General features: G+C 34.3%; 1 protein-coding gene across 1 annotated transcript in view; it reads right to left on the reverse strand.

Moving 5' to 3' along the window:
• Positions 1-8105: 8105 nt before the first annotated feature.
• Positions 8106-20067, reverse strand: part of MS3_00001022 (uncharacterized protein) — a 55798-nt gene continuing 43836 nt past the window's right edge. Inside the window, exons 11-16 of the mRNA XM_051208558.1 lie at positions 17871-18503; positions 16771-16942; positions 14375-14606; positions 12728-12881; positions 11643-11787; positions 8106-8912 (exon numbers count right to left, since the gene is read on the reverse strand). Coding sequence (XP_051070075.1) covers positions 8340-8912; positions 11643-11787; positions 12728-12881; positions 14375-14606; positions 16771-16942; positions 17871-18503 — 1909 coding nt within the window. The 3' untranslated portion in view covers positions 8106-8339. The remainder of the gene's footprint in view (positions 8913-11642; positions 11788-12727; positions 12882-14374; positions 14607-16770; positions 16943-17870; positions 18504-20067) is intronic.

A 20067-nucleotide genomic window follows, 5' to 3' on the forward strand; every position in this document is an offset into this window, starting at 1 on the left:
TGAAACTGTGTTTTCATAAGACATACTTATAAAAATTAAGTAGCACACGAAAATAATTTAACAGTCACAAGGAAAAATAGACGGGCAAAAAACAATGATAATAAAAATAATGGCACAATTTATAAAATGGAACAGACTTACTAAATTGCACCAATATATCAATTGTTTATGGATAATTGTTGCTTATTATGATTATAATTGTCACGTTTAATAATGTTTGCGAAATAATGTAAGTGTAATTAGAATAATAATATAAATCCACAGTTGTAATTATAGTTCATTTGATAATCCAAATTGAGATGAAGGTAGTCGGATTTTTGGAATTTGATTATTTCGCCAAAATTCGCTTCCCGTTCTCACGTCGGGATTACCAAATCTGTAGTGGCTGTGCTTCGATAATTAATCACCCTCGAACCGTTATCGTATAATCTTTAACGATGTTTGAAATCAGAAGGCAAAAAGAAGCAGCTACTACAGTTTATTTAGTAGATAATTCGGACCAGACAGCAGAGAGGCAAAATGAATGAGCAAGCGAACTACGATCGTAGCAGTAGCAAGTAGTTGTAGTAGTAGTTGTTGTAGTAGTTAATGGGTGCAAATGTACACATATATATATGTATAGGAAAATGGATGAGTCAGCGAATAGACTAAGCAGTTAATAATGAAGCTAGCAGAATGAATACATGCGTAGGCGCTAAACAATGTTCAAGCATATGTATTTCATACAAGCATAATAATAAAGATAGTACAAGAAGTTGTTATATCATGGATGATTTTGTCCATTAAATAGGTCAACAAAAGGCCTTGACTGAACTAAACTCGATTGCACGTGAGTCGCTATAATAACTTTGACAACGAAATGTTCACTACTACCAATAATAAACTATCTGCTCATGAGTAAAAACTCTCAGTAAACTTACTGTAATCAATGATCTTATCTTCATTAAATTATCGCGCTGAATTTTCGAAACTTCTCGTAATTCAGCGTTTTCTTTTTTTAATTGGTCAATCTCTTCATTAGCAGCTTCAAGACGAAATTGAACGTCTTTCATCTAGACATGAACAAACCAGGAGAAGACATTAGTAAGGACGTGAATAGACTAGTAAAGATGGTTGGTATTTCCTTACAAATGTTTTTGCAACAAGGAATGATAAACTGAGAGTGGAATAAAGGCGTTTAATTAAGAGAATAATAAATCGAGTGATTAGAATGGGAATCTGTGCCGTTTGGTGTGCCTGAAATGTGTCAGGCATGTCCAGCCATCGACTGTACGACACTTGAGTAGATTGAGAAAGAAGTTTAATATGATTGGACTAATGAATAGCATCTGCCACTGACTGTTATGCTGAGACTGTATTGGATGAGAAAGATATCATTTTTCAGAATTTCGCATCAAAAACGATATCTATCAATGAACACCATAAATTTAAAATCAATCGCAATGGAACAGATGCATTTGTTCTGTTCTCTTCTCCGTCAAATCTTGGTATTTTAATATTATTTCATAGTTACTGTTGTGGTATTTCACTTGTCTTATTCAACAGCATTTATTATTAATTTCAAAGACCGTGTTTACATTTAGATAATTTTTTCACTTCCTCAGCTGAAATGAAGTATGACATCTTAGAAAGATGCATTCACGTTTGCCAGCCGATTACATGCAGTTGATTATGAATACAGCACCAAACCTAAGTGGTGGTGGTGGTGATGATGATGATGACGACCAACCTCGAGCACTACTTTAAACGATAGTCACGTACTATCAGGACACTTTATGTTTAAATTTTACCAAGAATTAGGAAAGATATTAAAAACACGTGAGGATAACTACCAAAGGTGTGATATTAGGACAAAGCTGTCGAAAATGAAAGAATGCGTTCTCCTAAATTATAAAGTTGTTTCAATCATGGAGAAGCATGATTATCTAAGAATTTGGTAATGAGAAATTAATCCAAAGTACTTTCTATTACACTAGCAACTGCATAGCCTAATGGGTATCTACATAAACATGTAGATTAGAATGTGACACAGTAGTTTATATGATGTTGGGGGACAATGTATGAGTTTTGCTCTCTTAGTGGTGGTGAGACGTCATTTACAATGACATCTTTATCTTTCCATTCCACCCTATTGCTATATACTACTTATCAATATTCAGTAACCCATTTCATTTCCAATAACTTTTGGAAGTATAATGGGACATGCGTCTGCAATCATAACGTTCCTGAGAATTTACATAAGCTGATGGCATTCAGTACATTGATTATGGTAACTATATCTTCGTGACATTTGGAATAGATATTTTTACTCCGATTGTTTCTGTTAAACCCTATCATACTGTAAAAGATTCCATACTTTGGTGTTCTTCGTTCTTACTTTGAGACTCTACCATTGTAAATTAGACACAGCTAATAGCTGTCACATCGTACGGTATTACAAATAACTGTGTACAAACATGGCAGACACTTCATGAGTTCGGAGCTATCAATGCACTTCATATGATTTCGTAATAATAGTATCGTCTTTCCAGATGTGAAGAGTGGTGACCAAAATCTGATACGGATACACTCCGTACCATGCTCTAACCTTTCGACTGACTACTTTAGTGAAAACACAGGAGTGGACGGAAATATATATTGAACTACCAAATGAAATGTATAAACGCAGATATATATACTCCTTAGAAAATCAATCCGTTTCTCAGTCAATGATATACACTTATCCTTCAAGTCGCTTCTGATTGTCGTCGATTGACCTTTTCTTCCGCTTCTTCTGATTGGCTTACCTTATCACAAAACCTCCGTCATACCCATCGATTAGTCAGGAAACTTTTGAGCAGTGGATTTATGCTACATTTCTAAATCTGGAAAATGTAGGACTTAAATAAGGTGAACTCATGAGTATACTGGAATTGGCTTATAATTTTTAGAATGATTTAGACGGTTATAACTAACTTCAAACGAAGGAAAACCTTAGGCACCAACGCACTACAGTTTTATAACTTTAAGTAGGTTGACCCAATACACTTATGTGAAGTCTAGCAACTTGTATTAGTAATTATTTGTATCAGATGTAACACTGTTCGTCTTAATAGATAAAGAAAGAATTAACGAATGTGAGACTAATACATTGGAATATTAAGAAAGACTGTAGCAAACAGATGTAAATTTCTCATAGATAAAATCCGTTGTATTATAAGATTTAAATGGCAGTATCGTAACTCGCAATACACTTTCTATTAGCTTTTAATATATTGAATAGGAAGTAAGTTACATGATCTCAGTACTCAGACACAAACAAGGTTTATCAACATCGCAAATAATAACGCCCATGAATGAAGCTATGGAATTGCAGCTTCATAAACTTTGAGTTAGCAATAAATTGAATGTATGTAGTTTTATGTTCTTCATCCAAATCCACTATTATCGGACTAAAATATTACTAGAAGTTGTGTATAGTAGTAGTAGTAATGATGATAATAATGTAGATATTCTGAAGTCAGTAATGACGTTGACCATTCAGTACGCTCTTTCAGAAGACCTCTCATATCAAGATAGTGTTGAGCTGCATGTGTTTCAAGAAATCCTGAGAAAATCGGTATAAAAGTTCTTATGTTTTCACAATTTATTTGATTCATTTATTCACATATCTGATGTAAAATTATGGCAGTTTCAGTGAGATCAGATTCTATTGTTTTCAAACAAGAGAATTTCAAAAGTTTCCTTCATAGACTAACATCACCTGAATAAGTAATGGAAACTGACAAAATAAGTGATTACTGTTATACCCGAGCGAAGACTAAATTACGGGTAACTTCCGAGGACTATTAATGGACTAATATTCTATAAATATTCTTATTGTATAACTATTCAACAATTACGTTATGTATATTTATATTCCTCTTATTATAAGCTTTATTTTGACCTATAATTTATTATTATACGATTTACGGTTCTTAAGCTATGCTCAGTCTATTAATTACTGTCACCCTCGTTCACAGCCACTTTTTTGCTTGTGAACACATGTTATTTTCTATTTTATGGTACGTTGTGGTCTGTCTGATTGATATATAAACCGAGTATGTCTGAAATAAACGATCTGATCTGATTCGATTCATACTACAGAAGCTGGTATTGTGTTCTGGACTCAAGTGGACGGGCTAGGAGGACATAGAACGAATAAGGACGGTAGACTGCTCATACCGGTTGAACGTCATTGGTTTGGCATAGTGTGAAGATTTGTATAAGTGATATTCTGATTGGTGGATAGTTGACGTGATAGGAAGCCGGACATCAAATCATAACGATTACTATGAAACAGATATGAAATTTCGGTTGATTAGTTACTATTTTATAGTTGCATCTTGATGAGTTTTGTATAATTATTGTCTAACTAATCAACACTAATCCTACCAAAGAAGTGATAATTGATTCATTTTGAAATGAATGATTGTGATCAAGTTTATGTTTAAGTAGACAATGCTCAATGTAATTTGAACTAAAAGTGGAAAACTGTGCAAAGATAAATGAATGATATAAGTGAATGGAGAACAAATAAGCGTATACTAGAGGGATTTTTGCACAATAGTGAAGAGAGAGAATACAAGGGATCAACTATCTGATCAAATTATTCATCATTTGTATCTATCATTTAAATTCTCATGGGCACAATTCATCAGACTAGTAATAAGAGAATCAGTGAATTGGTTTCAATTAATCATTTGGATGCTCTGATGTTTGTTTTTTCTTGGAAATCAAATACGACAAAGGCGTTAACTTACTTAATTTGCAGTTAACGGTAGGTGTGATGATATGTACATCATAGGAGTTCTCTACAGAACTCTAAAATCATACAATTTTGTTGATTAGGTTTATCTTTTGATCTTTTCTCTCTCTGCATTCTCTCATAATTGGAATTGACAGAAAAACCTTTCAGTTAAACAACACTCAACAAATAGTGAATAATTTCACTGAACTTCATTTGTCACATTTTGATGTGTTTCTCGGTTTCTCGGTTAATTCACTATTGAAATTCAACCTACTTATGAGTAGTGCAAAATATATATGTCTTATTTATTAGCTATATGTAATTTGTATTGTTATGACGATTGCATATTATTAAAGGCTTTTCTTTTTCAGAATGTTAGTTTGAGCCTTGAATATTATGAACTGTTAAATCCATACTTTCTCTTTCAACTTATCTTACTTACGCCTGTTACTCCTCGTGAAGGAGCATAGGCCGCTCACCAGCATTCTCCATCCAACCCTGTCCTGGGCAATCCTTTCTAGCTCCGTCCAGTTGTAATTCATCGTTTTCATATCTGCTTCTATTATCCGACGCAATGTGTTCTTTGGTCTTCCTTTTTTTCGCTTCCCTTCAGGATTCCAAGTTAGGGCTTTCCTCGTGATGCAGTTTGACGATTTGCGTAATGTATGTCCTATCCATTTCCATCGTCTTTTCCTAATTTTCAATTCAGCTGGAAGTTGGTTTGCTCTCTTCCACAGTAGGCTATTGCTGATGGTATCCGGCCAATGAATGTTGAGTATCTTGCATAGACAGTTATTTATAAATACTTATACTTTCTTGATTGTGGTTGCTGTGGTTCTCCAAGTTTCAGCTCCATACAGTAGAACTGCCTTGACGTTCGTATTGAAGATTCTCACTTTGATATTGGTTGAAAGTTGTTTTGAGTTCCATATGTTCTTCAATTTTCAGTTAATATTTATCAGTGAATATTTAATTGATGCACCACCTCATCCTTCAAATACTGGCAGTACAATTAGAATATTTAATGATATGGCATATATATAAATGACCAATATGATTCATCAGTTGTTATGCGATGTTTACGTATTTTATAACCATTGACACATTCAGCCTCAGGTTTTCAAAAGGGAATATACCTCACAGCATGGAAATTCACATGTCGAGTTTCTGATTGGATGAGATTATTTATACTGCTACTATGTTTAGTAGGATGTCAGAATTCTCCGTAAACCCAAGGCCATCTAAAATACTATAAAAACCTAGATATTATGTACATAAACGAATCACTGAAGATTTTGATGAATGTTCTTTTAAGAAAACTAATCAACATAATCGTGTTCCTGTTATATGTCAAACAGGAATACTGGAATATATCTGTGTAATATGTGAAACAGCAACTGGTATATACATGGATGTCACTGTTTCATATTTTCCTACCATACCTTATTTATTCCGATATTGCCTTCTTATTATGTCCATGGACGCATTTAACTCGACTAGAGGATTAGTAACATCCATCGCTAATCGACGTTATTTACTCTACTGCAGCTCATCAAAGTATGTTCAAATTTCACCATTGTGTCGGCACCACCGACTAATTTATTATTATGTTCTACTCTACTTATTTTCACGATTTATTTAGTTTTCATATCCATAGACAATTTATTACTGTTTTCACAATATTTCGAATTGTTCATCACGAACGTATTATTTTATCGTTCAGACTATCACAATATAAATGCATGTTAAATTTCTGTGCGCTGATTGATTTGCTTATAAATCGCATGCTAATTTTTCCATTTTTTTCCCATGCCTTAACGATATTCACGTATTCTTTTACATAAGTATAACACATTCGTATCATATACTCAGCCGTCATGTTTCATTGTGCATAACCAGGCCTAGTACAATTTTCTCCTTGCTTGTTAACACCATCCACATACCGATTTGATGTTATTTACGAAAACAGACATTTTTTTCAAATGTTCTATTTGCTACAAGGGGGCTATGTTGTGTCAGTTGATATGTTTAGCTCATATACTTTATTCTAGCTTCTGTACAGGTCAATTTATTCATTCTTCATGAGAGTCACATTTTAACCATGGTAATCATTCGCTTATCAAACCTTGACTGTTTTTATATGAGCGCATATGTGTGTGTATACTTCTTACCCTACTCATCACATGTCTGTAACTTATTTTTGTGTGACTGTAAATATTGATTAACGCTTGGATAAATGGAGTTGGCTCACAAACCTTCTCCACTGCGCGTCATTCCTCTTCACTTCTCCGATACTTTGTCTGGATCAAAGATTGTATGAAATACACGTATTCGAAATTCATTCTCGTATTTGACTTATTGAATTCCGTTATTGACTAACGCGATTTAAGTCGATGAAATATACGACGTTAGGCGACATATATATTTCGACAGCAATCAAACATTCGATCTAATTGGAGTCAGATTCCGGGTCACTAAAGTAGTGAGCTCGTCGACAACATCGTGCGGTCTAATTGATGTAAAATTGACGCATCACCAAACCCTAACCGAAATGTTCGTTTGTGTGTATCATGCACTAGATACATAAGCAGTTTTCATCTTCAATACTTGAATACTCGTCTGTTGGTATCCATCAGAAATATGGTCAGTTTGTCTGGTGAGATGTGTCGGTTGACCATGGTCTGCTTGCCTGCCTGTACTCAATACGCGTGGTCGAACTCGGGATTCGAGCACGAAGCACAGGTGAATTAAGCATTTGGCATACATGACAGTAGTTTGATACATTCAGACGATGTTGTCTGTCAGTGGGACTAGGGAACGGACTGTGACTGGTCGGTGTTGTGAATGAAACGAAGTCTCGAAGTGACACGGAACAGAATGAGAATGTGGTGTTAGTGTTGTTGTTCATTGGTTGTGATTGTGTGTTTGTCTTAGTATATGTATGATAGTCGAGACTGTATGATGTGGGTGATTGTGAAAGTGAACGTTTGAGGGTGAGATTCGAAGTCATTCCCATTTCAGACTGGTGCTTGAAACCAGCACCTTGGACCACTCAGCCACATGAAGAATGACCGACAAACCGTAACAGTAATTCATCAATATCAACATTCCATTTCACCCTTATCCAAATACACTATACTATTCAGGACAACACTACAAACGACACAATACTCATGGACACATGCACTATTAACATCGGACCTTCTAACCCTAACTCAAGCCTAACCCTAACCTTTGCCTTTAAACTTTCTCCGGTAGTCACCGTGTTGCACTTTCTGACCTGGCTATAGTTTTTTTTAATATAATTCGTTTTATTTTAACTGTGAAATAACTTTTATTGAAATGTAAATATATATCATTTGTTTATTGTTCATAATTGGAATATATATATATATATATATAGACCTAAACATTTAAAGGTTCAATGAAGTATTCTCTTTATTGAATGTTTGCTGATACCTTATAAACTAAATTAAAAATTATCATTTTTTTGGTGGGGGGGGGAACATTAACGGTCATTGAATGTTATAGTCGATATGTATTTTACATACCAATTCTAATGATATCCATGTCATGTATCTTTATGACTCTTTGGTGTAATAGAAAATCGACTAATTTTATGCAAGGAACCATAAGTTAAACTTTTGCGTAGTAATGGAGTTGGTTGACTAGACTGTTCAGATTCCATATTATGTGATGTACTACTTCTAATCAATTTAGGCGTTTGATGACTCATGCTGGAGGAGGATGAGGGTGAAAATGAAGAATATTTAAATGTCAGCCAACGTACTACTTGTCTTGGTGAAAATACTTTCATTGTACGAACTGAAGGAAATCGTTTCATTCGAATTTGTGGTGATTCTGTGTTCTCTAATATATTATTTGTAAGATCAGTATCCTGGGTTGAACTATGTCTTCGCATACATGATATTTGATTAGTTGTCTTTGATCTCAACATTTGTGTTAAAGTTAATTTTTTCGATGTAGTCAATGTTTCATGAATATCTACAATGACTAAAGGATTCTGGAATTCTTCAGATGGTCTCGATAAAGTGATAAGGGTTGGACCTGATGTTGATCTCGTTTGTCGGTTGATATTTTGAATTAAATCAAGCCACTTTCTCATAATTTCACTGGTTTGAGCCTAAAACAGGAAACAATGGGAATAAGTTTATGATTGTCATTTATAATACGTAAACATGCTAAGAAATATAATTCTAAAATAAATGAATCATCTGTATGTTCACTGTTCGGGTGTTATACTGTAGATCACAGATCAATACGAAATTTCCTAATCTGTAAATGTTTTACACTGTTATTTAATATCACCGGCTGAAAATTCTAAAGAAGGAAAGACAAACCGAAATATTGACACTTCAATCGAATTTACATCTATGGAAGCTCCACCTGGAAGCGTTGGCAGGTCCTGTAGGATCCATATTTATCCTCATTGGCATCAGGGCTCTTGTAAGTCACCTAGCAATGTCAGCTGTTATTGTTTGGGTATTTGCTAACAGCGGTTCGTAGATTTCTGATAAAAAAGTAACGACGTCTCCTATCAATCTTCACTGCCCAGCTGGTTGATAGAAAACAGAAGGCAATCGAACATGGGTCCTATCGCATTTTAAATAATCTTCCCAACATAGTGTTTTTATTGATTATATTGTACGAGCCAGAGTCTTGAATAAACAGTTCAAGTATCTAAACATGGAGAAAAGTTATTCTGATGGCCAGTAGGAACTCGTTGGACAACCAAGTTGTCATCTTTAAGACAAGCGTTAACTTTTAAATTAGCCAGTAATAAATTGACTCCTGACTTCTTTTGTAGCTCAAGTTTTAACTTCCATTGATAACATTATAATTTTCTGCACATAACGTGGAAATGTGCAGGATGTTCCTTACTTTAGAAGATACTGTCTAAGTTCTGGTCATTCTACAGTATCCCCAAAGTTTTACTTTATGTTGTGATTCTCAACAAACTTATTACCGCAATAAACTGACCGGTACAAAAAACTGGTTGCAATTTATATTAATCCCTAGTATGAAGCTAATGTAGTGTCAATTACTATGTTAAGCCCATATATCTTATTCTAGCTTTCGGACATCCTATTTTATTCATTCTACTTGAGCCATACTTTGACCTTGTTATTTATTCGCTTATCAGTCTTCACTATTTTTATACGAGCGTATATGTGTGTGCACATCATATCCCATGACTCATTGCATGTCTGAAGCTTTATTTTGTCTGACTATAAATATTGAGTAACGCTTAATTGAAATGGAGTTGGCTTCCCAGCCATCTTCCATACGTGTCATCTTGCTTTGCTATGTTTCATTCGCTTCATATGCAAAATATATGTATTCACAAATCAATTCTCGTTATTCGACTTATTTAATTCCGTTATTGACTGACGCGATTTAAGTCGACGATTATATACGAGAATAGATGATAATAATCATTCGTACGATCTTGGAGTCAGATCTCCGGGCCATTAAACTAAGATAGGTCCAAGTTTGTCAGAAAACGAGAAAGTATTCACGATCACTGCTTTCATGTTGTTTGATGACAAGAGGAACTTTCTTGTCCATTGCTGATTGTAAAACAAAACCAAAACGTAACATCATAGTAACGAAAACGTTTGATTAAAATATATTCGTTGCTCGTTTTCTTATTACCATATTGTATTCACAGTAGCTCAGTCAACATATCAACATAGAATAGACGATAATTTGGAGATATATTTCAAATTAGTGACTAAAATCTTTTCTCTATAGCCATTTTCTTATAATAAAATATTAAAACAAGGCGTTACGCAGTGTACCATCTAATGAATTCAGTGTATTTCAAATTGAAGCGGAGGAAGAAATTAGGAAGAAGCGCTAGAAGTGGATAGGACACACATTGAGGAAAGCACCCAACTGCGTCACAAGACAAGCCCTCACATGGAATCCTCAAGGCCAAACGAAGAGAGGAAGACCAAAGAACACATTACTTCGAGAAATGGAGATAGACATGAGAAAAATGAACAAGAATTGGATGGAGCTAGAAAAGAAGGCTCAGGAAAAAGTGGGTTGGAGAATGATGGTTAGCGGCCTATGCTCCATTAGGAGTAAATGGCAGCAGTAAGTAAGCAAGCATGCCGAATTGATAAAAATAAATCGAGAGAATAAATATTCGGTTACAATTAATTTCTCGTCAATACTCTACACTAATATAGAGATTTTTAATTATTTATGCAAACCAATACAAAATAAGTGTTAGTCAAATAGTTTAACAATCACAATATTTTTTACCAAATATTGGAAACAACCAGATGATTAAACCATTGGATTTCTGAACATCGCTTTGCATAGTTGACGAAAGATAAAATGAGATATTAAGTTGATACGGATCAGGACCCACATTTTACCTTCTAGGTTTATCGATAGAACTTCATCAACCCTGTTATCATAGACTTTCAGAATCTGTCACTCATATACAACGAAAGCCAAAGTAACATGTGTCAATGAACCTGATCTGGTGTGCAGAAAACTTTCATACAGTCTCTTCAGTTATCCTGGTCTTCAAGTTGGGTACTGTTGCATTACTCAGAAAATAAATTTTCAGTTTTTTCTGTCAGGTTTATTCAACTGAATTCCTCATTGTGTTTCTGCATAATCTGACTTTACTGCCAGATCATTTGACTTTCTGTGCATCTGTATTGGGTTATTTAGACAGTTGTAGTTTTAAAAACGACACTAAACATTCAAAAATCATTTGCCTAACTTCACAGTGAGTTAAAATCCGGTTCATCACATAATTCATGTTATATTTCAGTGTAGATTGATGATGTTCAAATGATCAAACATAATGAATGACAATTATCAAACGAACTTGGAATAGATACCGAGCTCCGGTAGCCGTAGATGTAATGCGAAATGTATTGGATCGTTTCGTATAATCCTTTGTTTCATAAGCAGTTAATAGATTCTGTCCCACCAATAATCCAGTTTCTCCACGAAATGTATTGGATTGAGGACTTAAACACAAAATAAAATGACAAAATGTTTTTTAGAACTTGAGAATGAAATTATTTCCTCAAATAACTATTTAGACAAAGTGAAGAACTAATGCAAATTTAACACGTTATTCGGCTCTAACGGATAATGAGTGGACTTGGTAAAGGTGGAAAGTCTCGTGCTAAGGTGAAAACGCGATCAGCCTGTGCTAGTCTGCAGTTCCCAGTTGGTCGTGTCCATCGCCCCCTTCGCAAGGGTAACTACGCAGAACGTCTCGGAGTTGGTGCCCCTGTTTATTTGGCGGCTGTCCTCGAGCACCAGGCGGCTGAAGTTCTTGAGTTGGCTGACAATGCCGCTCGTGACAATGAAATGTGTAGTGTTATGTTCCATTTATAATTGGTGACAGTTCAATGAAGTGGCCAGGAATAGTTAGATCATTGGTAAAGCAAATCATGCATATCGATTTATGACAAGATTTCAATGAGTAAGAGCTAACTATTCTCCATTGAATTTGTAAGAGCTAAGCATCCAATAAAAACGGAATTTTTGTTTAAGATAACCACATACTTCCAATTTCAATCACATGATCTACGAACGCTTTATCCCAAATGTTTGGAATATTAGTGAATTTTACGAATCATTTGACTGGTTATTTGTACAAACCACGAAATAGTTTAATTGTAATTGTTTAGTATTTTCTATATAAATATCATACTACTTTAACATATTTTAAGTAGTAACATCAGAAGCCCATCAAAATTTACGGCTTTTCGTGAACTTCGGAAAACACTATTTAATCAATCCATGAATAGGAGCTTCTGAGTAAAAAGAATCGGTATAAATAGTACATGGGGGTATTTCATTCATACTACTGGTCTGAGAAGTAAAGTACTAGTGACAGAAAAACCAACAATGATGGATCAAGTTTTTTTTCATTTCAGCATAAACATGTAAACTCACTTATCTTCATTGTAATCAGATTTGTTTTTATAGGCTAACAGCTGTTTAACTGATGTATTTAAGACCATATAGAGTTCATGCCAGGAACGATCGCGAGATTTACAATTATGATTAATCCACTCATGTTTTCTCATTAAATAGTCACTTATAGAATCTATAAACAGTGTTTAGAAGAAATGATGGAAGTAAATTGAATAGCCTAATGAAAGTTAACATTTAACGAACAAAACACTACGTTTGGAAGCCATTTAGTAGTCATACTGTAACTTATAAATTTGATGCCTATAAAATTCAGTAATCATTGCTCTAGTCTACATATATATAGTACAGAAAACACGTTTAGTTTATTTAAACATACTTTAGTGAACTGAACACGGATGATGACAATTGAATGTTGCATGTCAATAAAATCTGAAAACTAGATATTAAATCGTTTAATTTGCAAAATGTCCACCAGTTGTCTCATAATGCCTCAGACTTCATTGTTCTTACATTTTCATACAAGTTGCATTCTATTCCCGCTCTTGCTTTCTTGATCTTCCCTCATCTTCTGCTGCCAGACATTACATTCCTGATTCGCATAATATACTACTTATATCAATATAAGTAACACGCACCACAATACTACATCAAATGAAAACATTACTAACTGAGAGAATTATAACAGCTAGTAACCACTGAGAGATTATTCAAACTATAAATCAAATGTGTTAGTTTGTTTACTGACTGAATAATAGCCTGGACTTGTATCGTGTGAACAATGACGTCACATATTGTATTCTGATATAAACAGAGAGATATTCTATGATTAGATTTATCATCCAATTCAACTAATTTTCAATTATCAGAATGGGTTTTGTGGAGATTTTTATAAATTTCACTGATTGATATCATGAGCCAATTGAGGCTAAACCACCACTGGAAACCTAAAAGCACTGGACGGCCGTTTCGTCCTAGTATAGGACTCCTCAGTGGCAGCGCGCATCCAGAATTATCACAGTTATTTAATTTGTGAAACTTTTGCATCTGTAACAAACGTGAAACACAAGCCTTTAAATTGTTTCATTTTACCAAACAATAACTTTTATCCTTCTTTTAGTGAAGTATACTAAGTGAAATAATATTTTGAAGTATTCTAAGTATATGATTAGATTATAAACAAACTTTCACGTTAGATGGTGGTTGGAGGTAGTCGGCAGGAAACTCTGGACCCGAGTTTCGTGCTACTTGGCACTCGTCATCAAGGTGTATCTGTAATCTTGAGGAAACTGGTGCTCTCTGGAGGATTCGATGTCGTGTCAACCAGCTTCACAGTCAGAGACGTTATCACTGAGCTATCCGAGCAGCGACTTTCATGTTGTCATCATTATCATCAAGGAAGTCGAGTTCAAATAGCATAAGTAAGGTATTTGAAAAACGTGTAAGCAATGATGTTACTAAATGTGGTTTTATATTATTTGTAGCTGATAGAAAGTCTCGAAATGAACTGAAAATCCTGTTTTTCCCACTTTTTTCTGTGATCATATCAAATAACCAGGAATTTCGAAATGTTTAGTTTAGTTAAACTACTTTTTATAATAAGTGAATAAATTTTATTAAATTAAAAGTATCTGTGTTATGTTAAACTACTGAATGAAAGATTCTGACCTTCTGCCACCTCCCAACTAACTTCAGGTGAATCAGTAGTATCCTTTACATTCTCATCTGTCATCGTGTCGACATTCTGCTTAGAATCATCAAAATCATTTGATGCATCTGTTTCGTTCAATTCATAGTAATTTAAAAGTGTTTGTATATTTTCTAGATCCGAACTGTGAACAATATTCACACAACTTATTGGCACATTCATCATATTTTCTTCGATCTCAGCGAGTTCAAACTAAAATAAATTAAGAAAGTATATGTAACATGCTGATAAATGATGGAGCCAAAGTGCGCGGGCATCTATATTCTAGACTGAAGAAAGTAATATGAAAGAGATGTCTGCCCTTCTTAATGAGCTTTTGGAAAAATGTAAATAGTCTAAAGACATATTGTGAAGTGTGAAAAATAGTAAACTTAAAGTCTTTAACTGTGAGTGTGTATTAAAATTTAGATTTCATCTATTATTCTTTAAAAGAGAATGAGATTTAAGAAATCACTATCAAAATGTTATTTAACTGCGGTGATCGGACGAGAACTGGTGCTTTCAACGTGGTATGGTCTCCGGCCTTTTTTATCTAGCCAGCAATATAGCCTCTGCCAGAGAAGTCCTACTCACTGCCTTCTCGTGGCGGGGGTGTTGTTTATGGAATTGAGAGGACGAAAAGCGAATATCCGGCGCTTTAACCGGATTCCAAACCAATGGTGCACATGGGCTCCAGGATTCTGAAGGATTAAATGGTGAATGAACTAATTATTGGTCACCGGCTACCATGAGACTGCATCTCCTTACGTTGGTCCACTGCCTTGTGGTTTAGACCTTTAGCTGGAAGGCTCCGGGTATGGAACCTAAGAAAACCACCTGCTTCGGTCTGGGCATCCGGGGAATATCACATCCCTCACACATATCGAATGAGATTTGTGTGGCACATATGTATATGGTGCCTCCTTGTACCAATATCTATGTGTTAAAATAAATAAAATAATAAACTATCAAAATGACTAAGGTAACATTAGATTAGTGCTTATGCTTCATTTAAATATCATTCAATGCATAACATCATTAGTTCACTTACCTGGTCTAAAATATGTCAATTTCGTCAGTCGAAAATCTAAAGTTCTATACATTTATGGAACCAAGAGTATGAACATGACTAGAACAATTGTTCATATAGTTCACTAAGAGTGTAATGTTTTGGAATGTTAACCTGATATAATTATAGGCAATGTATGTTTATGGTTATTATGTCACATGATTCTCCCCGCCTTTCACCGAGCTGAATATACACAATGACTGATCACTTACTATACAAGTCATAGAACATTATTATGATGAAATTTCGGACATTATACTTCAGCTTGCCTACCCCGTCCCCGAGAAATACACCACCCACTTCTTAATACAATCTTTAGCAGAACTTTTGGTTCCAACTACGATGCATGAAGAATCCCATTGAGTTACCACTAACCTCATCTTATTGTAGTTAGAGATTAAAAAGAACTCAAGATTTTGTGCATTCTAACAGTAATTCACTAGTGGTTGATACTGTGTATTGCGTTCCAAAAATATTTCAAAACATACAATAGCTATTTGGGCACTTTTCAAGTTTGACTCTAATCTTTACTTTTATAACAGCCTTCACATTGCACTTGTCGCATGATGTTACTCAAACGCTTATTTCCAAGTGTCTTTGACTTAAGCTATTAAAAGTGAATGCAATAAGTGTCGATTTGAAATAGAGAAAATCGTCCATTTCCGTAATTAGTAATTTACAACACTTTGAAATGGTATCAAGTTGAACTAGACATTGACAAAAGCTTTACTGAGTTTCATTTCATACCACCATCTACATAGACAAAAGCAATTTCTTTACCAAAATTTAATACTCAACGGATGTATTACTGATAGCATAGCTGAAGATGGTTGTGCCTATGACCTTTGTAAATCGTCTTAGAAATCTACAGCTAGGTCAAAAAGTACAAATTTTTGTTGATTACTGCAGATAGATGATATATATATATATATTTTTATTTATTTCATCAGTATAACCTTTTAGGCCAATATTTGTTTCTGGATAACAAGTGAGAAATAGTGACCAGTGGAGTTCAACCAGGTCTGTTGTGAAGAAAATGGTAGATGTGTCGCTCGATTTCATGGATTAGTTGAAGTTAAACATTAACAGTGTTAGAAGTCGGCTCAGTGGTCTAGTTGTTGAGTGCTCACACGCGAAATCAGTAGGTCGTGGGTTCGAATCTCGCAAGGGCGAGGTCGTGGATACGCACTGCTGAGGGGTCCAGTAATAGGACGAAACGGCCGTCCAGTGCTTCCAGGTCTAGCTTCAACTGACTCATGATCTTAACCATTGAATATTAAACGTTTTAAATGTGACATTTAAACAAACCTTTGTAAGTTGTTTAAGTTTTTCATATCTGCTGATTTGTGGCAAAATATTCCGTTCCAAAACATTTAATCGATCAATTAATATTTGTGTTTCCTTGATAGAATCACCCATATCTAAACATTCCACTTCTGCTGAATGAAGTACCAACCAATGTTCCAAAGAATCTGCGACACTTGATAAGAAAAATAACAAATACATGTACGCAAATGATGATAGGATAGTCGAAATTAGTAAACAGACTGAACAGTTGTACTATTTCTTCCTATGACTGATGAACGAATAGTTAGAAAACGAAGCAAAAATAATATATATGTCACTATCACACCATAAAATGAGATAAAATAGTTCAACTTTCAGAGTTAGATAAATGCATATAGGCCACTCGGATTATGAGCTGACGTTTGAAATGTTTGAATCGATGAATCAGTTTAGCTGACTTGAATTATAGATGGTTTCAACCCTCTTTATTATCTAAGGTTTATTTCTCAGTTCATTATTTGATTGATTATGTTCACACTATTTGCCAATAGAAGTATTAAGTAGTCATTGATCTCAATACATCTGAAATATTTTCAGTATAATGTTAAACCTCTGTCACTATAAAAGCATTACAATTTGACTGATTACATTGATAACCGATTCGTTAAGAAATATGAACCTCTGATTAATGAACTAATTATGCGTGAATAATAAGGAGGACCCCAATAACATACCAAAAACAAGTGTAAACTCCTCCCGGGTTGTCATTAGCATCCTGATTTAAATAGAATTTGATAGCTGAATCATAGAAACTAAAACTTTGAAAATATTTTTGTGAAAAAGCTCGAATCATAGGCATTGATTTCCGAGATTAGCCACATACGTTATTCGAAATGATTAAAGCAGTGACAGACAGGTTAGTTGCGAATAAACATCAGCAGTAGAAACCCTTTGAAACGTAGCTGTTTAAATGGATGACTAAGTTCAAGATCAAGAGTATTTCGTGTGAATTGTCATACAGACTGATCAAATGATTGTGTAAAATAACGAAACCATTAATTGAATGATCAAATTTCAATAGTACAAGAAGTCAGGTAGTGATCAGTTATCATTTAACTCACCTTGCAAACTCATTAATACTAAGTTGTAATTCTAGTCGTTCATATATTTGATGCCATTTCTTGTGCAAATTATACCATGATGTTACTAATCGTGTCATACGTGACCGGAGATCTGTTATTATTTGGTCTTCTTCATCGCTCATATGACTCTCATTTTGTAAATCCATTTGATTTAATGCCAAAGATGATGAATTTGACTTCTGACTGTAATTTGCATTTAACCTCACAGATTCAAGGTGAGGATCAGAGGAAATTGATCTAACTGCTGCAATTCGACTGTGTTGTTCAGCTTTTTCTATAATACAATGCTTGTCAGTAATATTCACATTTTGTAAGGTATTATTCCGTAACTTTTTCCGCTGTTCACTGATCTTACAAATTTGTATTTCATCAGCTGGATTATTAGTTCCATGTTGTTTTCCCATTGCTATTTTCGAATATAACTGAGACATTTCGTATGGCTGGTGGCACTTTTCATATCTTGACTTATCATATTGCATCAAATGTTGTTTGAATGAAGCTTTCAATCTATTACCTTCTTCTAAGTATGATTTGACTTTGTCATCTCTAGCATTTAGTTCGGCTCGCAACTGAAGTGCTTGACCAATCGCATATTTTATATTGTCAGTTGTACTGAAATATAAAAAGGACAATATCTTATAAACTTTCGGTCATTTAGAGTAAAAACATTGGTAAATAATTATGGGAAATATTTGAAATATAAAAGTAAACATAAAACCTTGTTAAATCCACAGATGAGCAGACTTAGCAACGAAATTGGACCTTGTTACTTATGAAAAATAAAAAAAACGATCTAAGTATGGGACTTTTAAGGTTCTTTTGTTACTATGGTGACTAATTCATGCAGAACAACTTGAAAACCAACTGATGTATTTTGTGATACTTAAAGATTTCATCTTTCAGCAAACAGCAAGTCTGAATTTGCTCATGTACCGAAGTTAGTCATTTTTTACTTCAATAAACTTGAAATTTGTAACTTAACCTTCATGGCATCGTAAAAATGACATTTCGCAGATAGAAAAGTAGTTAGTTTCTTTTCTATAATTAGGCACCAACATAACGAGTTATTATTTGTTTTGTTGTAGTCATGATACTACTGTAGTGAACGAAACAAAATTACAGAATATCTTAGTGAAATCTGAGAACCATACAATGTCAATCAATTGTCTAAAACTTGACTGTTCCATTTGCAAATATCAGTCGGCTGTTTCAGACTTCATTGTTCCTGCATGTACATACCAATTGCCTTATGTTCCCGTTCTTTCCTTCTTGATCTTCTTGAGATCCTGCTGCCAGACATTCCATTGCTAACTAACGTTATATACTACTTATGTTGATACAAGTAGCATGAACCACACTACATTCCAGTGCTGTTTTAAAAATTATGTTTTTTAAAGTCACGCAGTTAGTTTATTAAAAGATACTTTGAAGCAATGCTATTGAACAAACCAATGACATTGATAACTCGCTAGACATGGTTGAACGACATGGAAATGCTTTATATTTATTACTTTACTCACTTCGAAATTAAACACTCGTTAAGTTGGGTGATTAGTTCAGCAGTTGTTGGGAATAAAAATCTAAATTTTATCTTACTGAATGTTAATTCATCACCCTTATGATGTGTGACAGAAAAACCTTGATTCACTATTGAGAAGCTCATAGTTTTTGTTTAAAAAGACCGGATTGCCAAGACTTTAGCAATTGATAGTTTGACAGTAATGTAGATAATTGCTGTTGTTAATAACAATTCAAAGAAAGAACAAACATAAACTGTTCGCTTGATAATAACCTAACATATTCAGATGTTTGAAATGCTAATTAAAGATTTTGAAGCCAACCGCAATATTTACTGTAAACCAGTTGGTTTCGATATAATTATACTACTTATTTTGATTAGAAATGATAGACATTAGTGAAGAAGATTTGTAGCTCAGGTGGATGATTTTGGTGGAGTTTTGTTCTTTGAGCTGGATGGTTTGGTTGTGGCCAAAACTCCACCAAAATGATAGAAATTATCTGGAATAAATATAAAGTTTTATAAATGCTTTAAAGTAAAAAGAAATAAATGACCGCAAGAACTATTGAGTACCATTTGTGTGGTACGAACTAACAGAACTAAAAACAACTGTTCAACAGACTCCTAAATGAGTTAGGAATGGAAGCTGAAAAATAT

The sequence above is a fragment of the Schistosoma haematobium genome, chromosome ZW, assembly GCF_000699445.3.
Source record: "Schistosoma haematobium chromosome ZW, whole genome shotgun sequence".
NCBI lineage: Eukaryota > Metazoa > Platyhelminthes > Trematoda > Strigeidida > Schistosomatidae > Schistosoma > Schistosoma haematobium.